The sequence below is a fragment of the Coptis chinensis genome, chromosome 3 (assembly GCF_015680905.1).
Source record: "Coptis chinensis isolate HL-2020 chromosome 3, ASM1568090v1, whole genome shotgun sequence".
Taxonomy (NCBI): Eukaryota; Viridiplantae; Streptophyta; class Magnoliopsida; order Ranunculales; family Ranunculaceae; genus Coptis; species Coptis chinensis.
In genome coordinates, this window is record NC_141458.1 from 23,407,811 (window position 1) to 23,422,100 (window position 14,290).

At 39.4% G+C, this 14,290-nt stretch overlaps 1 protein-coding gene across 1 annotated transcript; it reads right to left on the reverse strand.

The window, feature by feature from the left end:
- Window positions 1-8,863: 8,863 nt before the first annotated feature.
- Window positions 8,864-9,367, reverse strand: LOC147508701 (uncharacterized). The gene has a single exon (XM_086597544.1). It carries the CDS (start codon window positions 9,365-9,367, stop codon window positions 8,864-8,866), a length of 504 nt encoding a protein of 167 aa, XP_086453670.1.
- Between the last annotated feature and the right edge of the window lie 4,923 nt (window positions 9,368-14,290).

A 14,290-nucleotide genomic window follows, 5' to 3' on the forward strand; every position in this document is an offset into this window, starting at 1 on the left:
GTCAGACAAGTTATAAGCCCATTTAGCTAGATCATGAGCCTCACCATTAAAACATCAAATTCACAGTTTTTTATTTCTAATTTTCGTTTAAGGCTAGTCGAGCAAATGGATGTTTAATTTCTATTTAAACTAATTTTTCAATGGTCTTTCGATTCTAACTAGGGAAACCAAAATATATTTAGTAGAAAAAATTGCGGTATTTTATTTTTTATTTCTCGTTTAAGGGCGGCTAGTCTAGCAAACCAATCACGGGCCTGTTTCATTTCTATTTAACCTAATTTTTTTTAGATGATTTTTTCTAACTAATTAACTTAATAATTAATATGTATATTAATAATAACACTTCTGGAAGTCACATCACAAGTGATTTCGAAAACTTGGCAAAGTCACTCTTAAAGTGATGTTGAATACATAGATATTACATCACTTTATAAGTGACATGGTGAGTGACAACACTTTTAAAATGATATTGAATACATAGATATTACATCACTTTATAAGTGACACGGCGAGTGACGTAAAAAGGTGTTACTATATCACTATCACGACATCACTTATTAAAATGATGTTGTACAACTCTACTAGATCAGCCTTTCAAATAAGTAATGTTAAAAACAAATTGTGATAATTATTACATCACATGCTGAGAAAAGTGATGTCATAGTTTTCATATGACATCACTTCACTGAAAGTGATCTAAAATTAGTGATGTCATATGTCATATTTGTTGTAGTGTACAGCACGAGGCTGATTCTACATACGAAAAATTTGACAGATGTAAGTTACTGCTATCATTGAAGGTATCTTCTACAATTCTTTTCTTTTGTACCTGATTACTGCACCTACACATCATCATATATCACTCGATCTCTTCACCAGTGAATTCGATAATCTGAACTCTACAGTTTGTTTTTTTTTTTTTTTTGATAGTTAAGAGATTAGGCTGACCTCAATCTATATTAGATATCAAATTCTTACATACATAGACCCTTTAGCATCCTCCTCCACAAATGTACATAGATTTGAACCTTGGAGGGGAGCTATAGACCACACTTTCATTTGCAGAGGATAATGACTTAGACAGCATATCCACAGCTCGATTTGCTTCCTGAAGCAATGCACCATGCTGCAAGTAACAAACAACCTCATCTTACTCTTTATGGAGGCCACTAAAGTTATGTTTTACCTTTGCATTTCATTTCCAATATGCCTAGATCATGTGGCTCCTCATTCAACGTCAATTAGGATCCCATTCTCTGCGATGTCTGGTTGGAACATTCAATGGATGAAGTTACTGGGTTATCAGTTTGGTAAGGTTTTGTGGAAAAAAATTGCAACTACTTACAATTACAATAGAGCAACTCAAGTGTGATTGTAGTCTTTATAAAAAAAGATGAAACCATTCCAATGGATTTAAAAGTTATTCTAGTTATTCTTAGGTATGTAAATCAATTACAATCATATGTAATGAAGTCATTTATTATTATTCATATACTTCCACTAATTCTAATTGTTGAAAGTTGATCATCATTGTAATTAACATCATGTTGCATTGAATTTTCAGTACAATGATTCTCAATGCAACACTGAATGTTGTTTGAAATTGACAATGCAACAATACAATGTTGCATCAAAATCTAGAGCCGCTAGCTGGGAACAAATAATGTGGACACATGGAAGGCTACTCTTTAATTTTTTTTTAAGAAGAAGATAAAAGGGTTAGGTTGACCCTTGGACCTGCATTAAATTCTAACATAAATCGTTCCTCTCACATCTGCAGTAGTACTCTCTGCTAATACAGAATCAAGAGGTGGACAATTAGAGACATACTGATCATCAGTTGAGTTTGACAAACTAGCTAGATAGTCTGCACTCCTATTAATTTATCTATATACATGACAAAGTTTAACATCAACAACAATAGCAACTATCTTAGTTATGGCTTCTACTAGGTTCATACAGTACCATGGTGTGGTTTCTTTTCCCTTTAGAATCTGGATGGCTCGAAGAGAGCTGAGTCTAAGCATACTTGAATGTACTTAAGATCATTCTCTAGACATAGGGTTAGACCCACCTCAATAGCTTTTAGTTCTTGAAACAAAACTGACCTCCTAGACCCACCTCCTTAGTAAGTAAATATAATATTTCCTTCCTGGTCTATTGTTAAGCCTCCAAAACCAACTCTTTGATCAGCAACAGACCCATCTGTCTTGAGTTTGAAAAATCCACTAGGTGGTAGTTTCCATCTGCAGAAAATAGGATTTTGAGTCTTGTATTGAACCTGTATATCAAACTTTGTGAGTAAGGCCTTGATGTCAACAGTATCAAGCACATAATCAATTTTGATGCTGATGTAGAGTTTCATGTCCTTCAAGATTGAGTTGGAAAGGTGGTGCCAAGTTGTAGATCGATTTTTGAACCTCCTCCCATTTCTTTCAGACCATATATAACAATTGTGGCACAGACATAGACTTTGTAAACTTCAGCAGAGGGGGACTTTTTCCTGCAGAGATTGAACCTAGGCTACTCTTTATTAGCTAGACACATAGATGTGTTTCAAAAAATAAATTTCCTGTATCATATACATGATTAAATCAGGTAATGGACGGGTGTTTACCACTAAAGTAAAATAAAGTATAATAACTGGAGGAACGTTTCCCTGATAGCTCCTTGAATTCCTCTTTCCTATGGAGCTTTTGATTTTGATTTTTTTTTTCAATTCATGTTGCTTTCCCAATGTTGTCAACTATAACTGATTGTCTTCCTCTGATAATTTCAGCTTATGGACTATTGAGGGATGTAGGGGTGCAAGTGATTGTTGGTCCTCAAAGATGGGAGCAAGCAGAATTTGTAGCAGGACTAGGAAACAAAGCGCGGGTGCCCATTATATCTTTCTCTGCATCCAATCCTTCACTTTCCCATAGTCAAATGCCTTATTTTGTTCGAATGACTCAGAATGACACGTAGCAGTTGGAAGCAATAGCTTCCATCATTGAAGTATTTGGATGGAAGGAAGTTGTTCTCATATATGAAGGAACATGTTGAAGTATGTAGAGTCGGTCTCACGCATTCTATAAGTGTGAGACCGTATCTTATTTAAGTAGTTGTTATTTCGGTGATGTCTATCACCCCAATATAAATATAAGAATTGTAGGTTAGAGTGATACAAACTCTAAACCCTACCTTCTTCTTGTGCCTCTATCCTTTCTTCTTCTTCTCCACTACATCTCTGTAATCTAACCAGCTAACCACTATATGTATCTCTTAGCATAATTTAACATGGTATCAGGAGCCGACTCTGTTTAGAGAATGCTAGGAAAGAGATCAGCAGTTTCAAGGTTCCAGTTTTAGTATTAGTTGTTGTTTTAGTATTGTTTCACTTCCGCAATCTCTCAGTATTGATAAAGAGGAGTACGTCACGTTTTCAAAGGAGGAAGGCTGGTATTGCCGTCTCTCTCAATCTCTTCATACAAGCGCGCCCACGCTCAATTCAAGAGTCTTCGAAGCGCGCGCGCGGAATACTGTATCTCGCAGTTTTTTTTTGCCTTTCCATCAAGTGAGTTGTTCTTCTCTTTATAATTACTGATGTTGTTCCAAAATCCGATGAATTTGGTAATACGTCTGTTTTCTCTATTGGTATGACCTTTGTCAAATTGAAAAGTGTTGCCAATTACCTTTAATGGGCAGAGGTAGTTACTGTTTATCTTACTGGAAAAGGTAAGAAAAATCATCTGAGAGATCCCCCAGATGATAAAGGAAAAACAACCTGGACGAAAGATGACGCCTTGGTTAAGAATTTTCTGTGGTAACTTTATTGATCCCTCCAAGTAGCAATAACAACCCCTCCTCTAGTCGTAGTAATGGAGGTAGAGGGGGTAAAGCTGGTCGTGGACGTGGTCGTAACCAAGGGAGTGGTCGTGGTCGTGGTATTAGCGGTTTTGATCCTTGTGAGCATTGTGGGCTCACAAATCATAGTTCTGATTTTTGTTGGGATATAATAGGACGCTCGCCTTTGCACAAAGCCAACAATGCCATAGTAGTTGATCAGAAAGTGACCAATTTTCAACAAGTTAAAGAGGACCTTGCAGCCCTGATGAAGCGAATCCAAGCTATTCCAGTCAGTTCATTGAGTTGGTCCAACCAACCCACTGCAACCCTGGCCGATTCAGGTAAAACATGTTTTCATACAAGTTATAGGGGATTTTTCGAGTTTTCCCTGATCTTCCTCTGTGCTGTGTGATCTTAGAACCTTTAAATGAATGGAGAAGGGATGAGATGATGGTGAGTTTAGGGTTGAACCGTCTGACAGCTGCCTACGTATCTCCTTGTTAATTATGGAGAATCAAACTCTATTTTGCGTAGTTACTAAGAGCGAATCCCTTTGGTTTATATAGGAAGAGCTACGAGACTCCTAGGGTTAGGGCTGTCTTCACCGCTTGTGAGTTCCCTTCCATCTTTGGACTCTGCCTTCCTATTAGGATTCCTCTTCTTATGGAAGTCTGAATCTAGACTATATCTTACGAGAGGTAAGTTTCCTTGTTGATAGTAATGTCCCATCATGTATGGGAATATTATATCTCAGAAGGAAACTCCTAAGATATATCATCATGATTCCTTCATTATCATCAAAGATCGCCATCTTCAGTTTCCTTCTGTTCAGGAACTGTCTATATCAGTTCCTAACGACTGGGTAACTGCTATACTTGAGGGCGGTCAGTCATGTGCTTGGCACATGTCTACTAAACACTCGTGCTGAGCACAAGATCACTTATTCACATAACTGATCCGATGGTCCTCGTCTCATTTTGGACATCTATAGTCTTAAGTTATTTCTCATACACGTGTCAACTGTTCATTGACGGGAAATCCCCCCTACAGATGCCCCCGCTCGTGCTAACTAGCACGTAGGAGCTTGAAGCGACGCTGCTTTTGGCGTGAGAATCCTTTTCCATAACTATTTGTTGGAACTGTTGATGCACCCAATTAATTAAGTCTCTAAAAAAATGGCTCGAACAGACACGCTATTTTCCGAAAAAGGTAATGATGACAGTTTAATCCTGAAAAGACGCACCGCTAGGTCTCATCCTAACCGTTCATCTTATTTATATATAAAGGATCTAGTGAGAGAACTTTCATTATCTCTTCTGCTACCTTTTTCATACTGAACCATTTGATCTCCCGCAAGGGTTTAACCAAAACTTGAAACTTTTCCTCTTTTCCGATCATGAATCCCAACTGGTCATTTGTAAACTTCAGAGATCTTTCCTCTTTGGAACATATCCGCTAGAAGTTCCACATCCGTGAGGATATAAAACTGGAGTGGGGAAGGTTATCTGATGAGTTGGCCTATAAAGAGGTGGCACTCATCACCATTGGTCAACTTAGGGTCGGACTCACTCTTCCCCTCCACCCATTATTGAGAGAGTGTCTGATCCACTTCAATCTTGCTCTTGGATAAGCAACGCCCCTGTTCTACAAAACTATTATGTACTCTGTCCTTCTTGCCAAGAGACATGGGTTTGCTTTAAATCATTGGGTGTTTGGTTATTTTTATGAGGTCCCACGCATTCGAGACCAGTCGTACTATTACCTCATGACTAGAGACAAGAATTCCCCGATCATCTTTTTTGAGGGGAAGCAAAGTGACGAAGGATGGGCTGATCACCACCTCCATGTGTTGGGTGATGCGTGGGACATTCGCCCCTCCGATGCTGACGGTGAGCCAATGGGAATTCATGTTCCTAGAAAACACACCCATGCTCAAACCAGTAAGTCTTCATACTCAGGTACTTTATAACTTGATATAAGAGTCTTTCGCCTGAATATCTTTTGCTATTATTCCTTAGGTGACTCTTCCCCCTGGAATCAACTAATTGCAATTGATACTGCTACGGTGGACATTATCAAGAAGATCCCCAAGGAACAGAGGATGCCTTGGGTGATAGTTCCTGATCCCACTCGTCTTTTTGAATATCTCAACATGTCTACTTAAGAACTGCTGCAACTTGTTCCTGGCTATTCCCCCTTTGGGATAAATACTGTGAATTCTGGGCGCACAACCCTCCCTCCTCCTGTTGACTAGGATGCCGGACTTCTTCCTCCTCCAGTTCAGGACGAATCCTCTTTGATTACTAGAAGAAGAGGAAGCCGCAATTCAAGGAGAAGAGTTTGGAGGCCATCTCCAGTGATGCTACGGCGTCAGGCTCAGTTCAACAGCCTACTGTCAGTGATGATTGTGTGATCACTGGCGGAAGGGGCCCTGAACTATTGATGGCCAGCAATTTTGAAAGGGGAGTTCATGCGTCCAACCGTTCTAAATTGAAGAGATCTGATACCGCTTCTGATGTTGCCCCCTCTGGTAAGAAAATAAAGTTTCGCCTTTTATCTATTAGTGAATACCCACTATTTAAAGTTCATGCTAGTATTCCCCCACTTGTTCAGTCTTGTGAGAATGTAGATGTACCCCCACCAGTTCCAGATCCTTCTATAGGTTCTGAACAAACTGGTGATAATGTCCATCTGGCTGTTGACCCTCCTTCCTTGATAATCGGAAGGGAAAGGGTATTGCTGAAACCACTGCTGTAACTGTCACTCTCCCTCCTCCTCAATCCAGTGATAGGAGGGGGTGAGTGACAACATTCCCTATTCACTAAGATCTCCAGATTCCCCTGAGAGGGAGATGATTGTAGAGATGAGGCATTGGGGACCAACTGATGAACTGCCTGTTACCAACAAGCACTCTGTTAAAGATGTTGATATTGCGCTGGGAGTTTTGGAGTGTGCACGACTTCTTGTTGACAAAGTTGAGGCCAATATAGTGGGACCATGGACCTGTCCTACTACCGATCTGCTATTCATCTTGCCAAGGTCAGACTCTCTTCTCTGTTCAATGTTCAATTTCTCTCATTGTGTTACTTACACATCTTATATTCTTTTCCAATTAGTGAATAACTTTTTGGCCATGAAAGATCCCATCTTTGCAGCCACCGCCAATACATCCACTGATGTCATGGCTACTGATGAGATGATCTGGCCAAAAGAAGTTGCTGAGAAGAGAGCTATTGAGTTGCAAATCCAGGTTGACCAGCTCTTGGCAAAATAGAAGAAATCTGATACTGGCTTCAAGAATATGAGAGATACTATCTCCAACCTTCGAAGCCCTCTGGAAAAAGCCCAAAAAGGAACTGTTGATACTGGCACTTCGAAAGTGAAGTTCTTGGAACTGCGCACCCACTTCACTACCCTGCAAGCAAAACATGACCAGGTCCAAGGGGAGCTTCACCGTAGGAACACTGAGATGAGGACACTTGGGCAAGCCATTGCCCATACAAATGATCGAGGTCATGTTAGGCTATGAGAGGGCTCTATTAGAAAAACGCCTTCACTCTGATAAGAAGACTAGTGACCTCTAAGTTTCATTCTCAAGTGGTGAAGGAGGTGAGGAAGAGGTCAGCTGATAATACCATTCGCTTCGCTCTGAGAGTACTTGATGTTTCCCAAGAGTCATTCGAGGCTGCTAGACAAGTTAAGATTGAGGAGGCTATTGAGGCTACTGGATATGTCTCTCAGTTGGATGCTTAAGGGCAAGTGACCAACCTTTTCATCTTGTTTCCTGATCTAGACACCAACATTTCAGCTATCCAGGAAGAACTTATGCCTGATGCTTCCTCATCCTCTGAAGAAGACACTGATGTTGACATGCCTCCCATTTAACTTCCTTTTCTGCCAGTTCTTGTTTCAGGTAAGTGTTCAGTTCAGCCTTCAACCGTTCTAGTTAATCCAACCACACAGTCTGGTCTTGAGAGTGCAGCACGAGTTTTTGATGCTGGTGCAAAACATGCATTGATGGTGAACCAAAGTTTGACTCTACCCCTACTTCATAAGCTTTTCAGTTGATGATTCACAAAAACAATTATTCTTAAACAATTATTTTATGGGTCTGTAATATCGAGTTATGTAGCTCACATACAATTTACTTTACTTAGCTTTGTAGCTCTTCTATTTTATGCATGCTATTTACTTACTATGTTATGTAGCTCTTTTATTTTATGTATGCCTTCGTAGTATTTTATGTTATATTACATATATTACTGTGCATACTCTACCCCTGTTGCCCCCAAAGTTTATTTGGAACAACAATAGGTGACCCTAGCAGGCTAAACAGATTAAGATAAGGCATAACCAGAATCTGATCAGGATATCATGGGAGCCATTTCAACTTAACTATAACTGAAAGTTCGATCGCATAGAGGCATATGCCTTTGCGAAAGCAACTTGGTGCCATGAGCACAACACTGTGTTTAATAACGATAGGTCCAATTTATTTTTAAAAAATAAAAAGGGTATCGCCTGAATAGCATTGGAGGAGTCTTCCTCAGCACCATCATGCCGATGCAATTCTAGGCCAATGATGGTGTGCTAGGATCTGGATCCCACCCAGATCTTCCTAGCAATCCCTGCGTTTGATGTTTTGAGAGTGCCCGGAACTGGCATATAGTTCAGGCTCACAAGAACACTATCTCTTGTTCCAAGTCAAACAGGCATACAGTTTACTAAACAATCAGCGTGGTTATATTCCTTAAAGGCTTAACCCATCAAGGATATTTGCAGTTTAAAAGAACTGGCATACAGTTCCAGCTGCATGGGGCTGAGAAAGGAACTGTTAGTTCGTCTTTCCCTTACTCAGTATCACTGGTTCCGAAGCAAATTGGCATACAATATTCTTGAACAGATAGTGAGCAAATAATTCCCTAAAGGCTTAGTCCATTGAGGATAATAAAAAATGTGTAAGGAATATATTCGATTGCAAAGTGAAGAACTTTATTGATGGCAAAATATGCATAACAAAGCATGAAATAACAATTTACTGATAGTACTTGTGAAGGTGTTGTCCGTTCCATGGTTTTACAAGAATGTCACCTTCAACAGTGCGTAGGTAGTAAAAGCCAGTTCGACCAACCTTGTCGATGATGTATGGTCCTTCCCAGTTAGGTCCAAGTTTGCCATTGGGCTCTGGGATCTCACGGAGAACCAAATCGCTAGTTTTGAAAGATCGAATCCGGACTCTCTTGTCGTATGATCTCTTCAAAGTCTGTTGGTTAGCAGTTAAGCGCAGTGCAACACCTTCTCGCTTTTCGTCTAGGAGGTCAATTTCTCTACATAACAGCTCCTCGTTGTCAAAAGTGTGCACCACATCTGACTTCTGAATGGGAGCTACCAGTTCTGGAGGTATGATAGCTTCAGTTCTGTAGGTCAGTGAAAATGGAGATTCACCAATTGACCACCTGGGTGTAGTTCGGTATGCCCATAGGACCTTAGGCAATTCTTTGACCCATAAACCTTTTGTGTCATCTAATTTACGCTTCATGTTATCCAAGATGGCCCTGTTAGAGGCTTCAGCCTGGCCATTGCCTTGAGGATACCTTGGAGTTGAGAACAGATGGGTGATGTGATACTCCTCACACAGTTTAGCAACCAGTCCCCGAGCGAACTGTTCCCCATTATCTAAAATGATAACTTTGGGTATGCTAAACCTGCAGACAATGTTATTCCAAATGAACTTTCTGACGTCCTATTCTCGAATGAAGACAAGGGGAACTGCTTCTATCCACTTGGTAAAGTAATCCGTTGTATAGATCGATCTTCTCCTACGAGGGTGAATCTTTGTATCTTTGCAAGAAGACGCCTTGCTATACTCCTATCTTCAGGGAGTGTCCCTTCTTTGAGATAGGACTTATATGGATCTATCCAAGTTAGAGTAATGGTGGGAACAACAAAAACTATTATAACCGGAACCTGAATGCTAGGTTTCTCCTAGAACTCGATAGGGATTGAACGAGACTCACTGTTGCCCAACATTGAGGCAACATATGCGAAAGCATCTGTGTGTCTATTTGCTGACTGAGGCAGCTGATAGAAGTGAATATTCTCAAACTTGCTCTGAAGGCCCCTTACCAGTTCCAGGTATTTTGCCATTCGTTCATCCTTGGCCTCGTATCCACCATCGACTTGGAAAACAACCAGCTGTGAGTCACTAAAAACTTTGAAGTGTGTCAGACCCAGATCGAGAGCCATTGTGAGGCCAACAAGAGTAGCTTTATATTCCGCCTCGTTGTTGGAAGCATTCCAACCTAACTAGATGGATTTCTCCAACCGCATATTGTCAGGAGTGACTAACACAGCTCTAATTCCTGTGCCTTTGTCATTCGAAGATCCATCCACAAACAACCACCACCCGGAGCTGGGCTCCCAGGGATCTAGATGGTTTTCTGGAGATTCAGGTTGGATGCGATCATCTGAACTGGGGGTAGTTGAGTCGTACCCGGTGTAGGTTATTGGGAAATCTCCTAACAATTCTGCTAGTGCCTAACCCTTCTCTGAGATTCTGGGGACGTAAATAATATCATATTCTGACAGTTACACATAACATTTTGATAGCCTTCCTGACCTATTCATTCTTTCTAGAACTGACTGCAATTGGTACTCTGTGATTACTCTGATAGTGTGGGACTGGAAGTATGGTTGCAACTTCTCTGCTATAAAAACAAGTGTTAGAGGGACTCTTTCGAGTTTTAGGTACCTTGTTTCTGCTGGAAGAAGCGTGCGGCTCAAGAAATAGACAGGCTTTTCAACCTTCTTTTCATCCACATGTATTAGTACATAACTGATTTCGTAGTCCGATGAACAGAGATAAAGACCCAAGACTTCTCCCTCAACTGGCTTGGAGAGGATTGGTGGTGACCCAGGTATGTTTTGAGTTGATCAAATGCTTTCTGGCATTCTTCCGTCCATGCAAATGAGGTATTCTTTTGCAGTAACTGAAAGAGGGGTTTGCACTTATCTGAACTCGTGGAGATGAACCTGTTCAGAGCTCCTAACCTGACCGTAACTTTTTGAACCTCTTTCATATTTTTAGGTGAGGGCATATCTAGGAGTGCCCGGATTTTATCTGGGTTTGCCTCGATTCCTCTTTTTGTAACCAGATACCCCAAAAACTTCCCTGATGAGACAGCGAAAGCACACTTTGCAGGGTTGAGCTTCATGCGATATTCCCTGAGAATGTCGAATGCACGCTTCAGGTGGGAGAGATAATCTCCTCGTCTTAGGCTTTTGATCAAAAAGATCATCTACATACACCTCCATAATATCACCTATCAATTCTTTGAACATCTTGTTTACCAATCGCTGGTATGTAGCCCCTACATTTTATTTATCTCACCATTCTAGAACTGATATAATAGGAAATTTAATTTATCTCACATTGAACTGATATAATTGATATTAAACCAAATATCTCGGCACTAAAATGATATAATAGCTATTATACCAAATATCTCGGAATAAATTAAAGAAAACAGAAATCCCAAAAAAAAATAGAAGTCTAAAAAAAATTGAAATCCCGCTCTACAGTACTATCTAGCTCAGGAATATCACGAACTCACGATAATGGCAACTGCCGTTCTAATCCCAAGTATCTCGCTCTCTGCTATCTCTTCGTGTATTTTTAATCCCAACTATCTCGCTAAGTATCTCGCTCTCCACTATATATCTCTTCGGGTATTTTTAATCCCAGCTATCTCGCTCTCCACTATCCGTGTATTTTGCCCTCTCTTCACCTCTCGCACCAACGACTCAGAAACAATTTCCACTACCCATTTCAACTCCAGTTCAACAACTCTTATGGATTTTCAGGTACTAAAATGATCTTAGATTAAGCTAGGAGATTATATAGTGTTCAAAACTAGTCAGATTTTTGAAAATTCATGTATAAATAAGTTAGTGCCTAACCTTTATAATCTGATTTGCAAATTTTCCATCAGCTATTCATTCCTTGTTAAAACAAATTGGATCTGAGGAGGTTCTAGTCGTCCTGCCTCAACTTGATTTGCTTTTGAGCAAGTATTACTCTTATCTTTTTTCAGATAAGGCCTTCTTGTACGTAGCGAGCTTTTTTCTTGTATCTATGACTATATCAAGCTAGTGCTATTATTTAAGGTAACGTGATTGCACACAAATAGTTGATGAGAGTATGAGACCAAACAGATTCTTCCGATTAACCAGAATTGAACTTATTCCACCGGCTAGCTTGTCTTCATTATTTAAAATAAGAATCATTCATTCTATTTCCAGTTCGTCTATGCCTTTTCCTTGGTATTTGAACTCGCAGTTTCTGTAACACCCACTGGAGTTAAGAATAGATCCAAGCCTGTAGTATTAGAACATATAGTGCTATCGATAAGCTTGTTAACGAGTTGCCCTCCATAAGACGAAACGAACTTTGTGTCTAATAACATGATTAACAGAAACATTGGCTGCTAGTGGAAGCAATAAGGCATTGATGTACAAATGGTCGGTCACCTGATAATTTAGAGTTCTGGCCACCCAAAGTCAAATACTACTTTTAAATGTCGAAAGCTACCTTTTGCACAACCCCTTAGTCTTCTTATGTGGTCTTGGTAATCTGCATTTTGCTTGGTAATTCATAGCTTTGCAATCTATGTTACTTTATTGCAATCTGTTAAAATTGCAACCCTCATAAGTTTAGCTTTCAGGGTAGACTTCTGCCCTTGCAACTTGGTTTTATGTAAGTTGAGATTGCAAGGTTTTTGTCATGAAATTTTGTATTTGGGTAGTAGAACCATTTGATATGCTTTCTCAATTGTAAATAGGTTCACTCTTGTTTTTTCAGCTTGTTTATTGCCATTGTTATATCCTGAGTAGTGAATTAGCGGCTAAACATTTTATTTATTTATTTGCAGATCTTTTATCACTTCCGAGTCCTTGTTAGAATCGAATTGGACAAGAGAAGGTCCTGATTGCTTTGCTCCAACTTGGGTTGCTTTTAGAGTTGGCACACTTCTATCTTCTTTATCTGATTAAGTTTAATCTTTTTGGGTTAACCTTTGTTCATGTGTATATGACTTTATCAATTTTGTTTTGTGTACATGAGTATGAGGAAACATGTTTTCTGTTATGCACCTTTGTTTTTGGATAGTACAACCATTTTTTTATTGGTCAATAGTCCATACATTTATAGTTTTAGTTGTTACTAAAACTTAAAATGTTGCACTATTGAATTCAAGTATTGTTACTTTCTTGTGTATATGCATGAATATCTATTAATTCAGTAAGTTAACTTTGATTCTCATAGCATAGGTCTTACTTTCAATGATGTTGATATATAGTTTTACCTAAAAAAGAGGAAAACCTGTTTTTTGTACATCTAGTTAAGCTATAAAATGAAGAAGTACCATGGTTACGCATGAATTCTAGTTTGTTCACCTCGTTATTTGTCCCAGTATGTATTAAATAGCTAGTACCGAAAGCAACCCCTAATTCATATAATACGTTAGCATTATTAATGTTTTATTAGAAATAAAGGTTTGGTCATGTAGTGTTCTTGTTAGATTTCAATCCGCATATTAAGTGGGGATTAAAAAATACCTTTTGATTACTTTGTTAACCGAACAATATTGTTTACATTCAGATTACTCTTTGACACATTTAAAATGGATAAGGGTTGGATGTCCAAGGATAAGTTATCTATTGAATTCCAAGTAGGGTTCAGAATTTTCTCTGAGTTGCACCTGGCCATCTTTGGAGGGAAATCCTATACTATGTCCATGCAAACTATCTTGGGAATGTCAAGAAATTGATGGAACTTCGATGTTAAAAATCATTTGTATTTCAATGGCATGTGCCAAAGTTATACTACATGGACATGGCATGGGAAAGAACAACAAGTGCAGCTCCCTCAGATATGGATCTGGATGAGCCTTCCCATCATCATTTTAAGTAGGAGCCTGTAGAGGATGCAGCTGAAACAGCAAAATTGGTTCAGGCCGCGTGAGATCAGTATGCGGGTAACCCTGAAATGATTAAGAAGTTGCTTGAAGATGCTGAGGAACCTTTGTATAGAGGATGTTCAAAGTATACGAAGTTATCTGCCATTGTTAACTTGTTCAATCTGAAAGCGGAGAGTGGGTGGTCCGACAAAAGCTTCACAAAGATGTTACAAATAATGAGAGACATGCAACCAAGCGAAGAGAATGTACTGCCCAAAAATATGTGTGAGGTTAAAAAGACATTGGCAGTGTATGGAATGAAATATGAGAAGATTGATGCGTGTCCCAATGATTGAATACTATATCGGAAGGGGTTTAGTGGCAGAAAGACATGCCCTACATATGGACTTCCAAGATATAAGTTGAAGGATAATATGATTGAGCAAAGTAATGGTTCGCCCGTAAAAGTTTTGTGGTATTTTCCACCGATCCCTAGATTCGAAAAG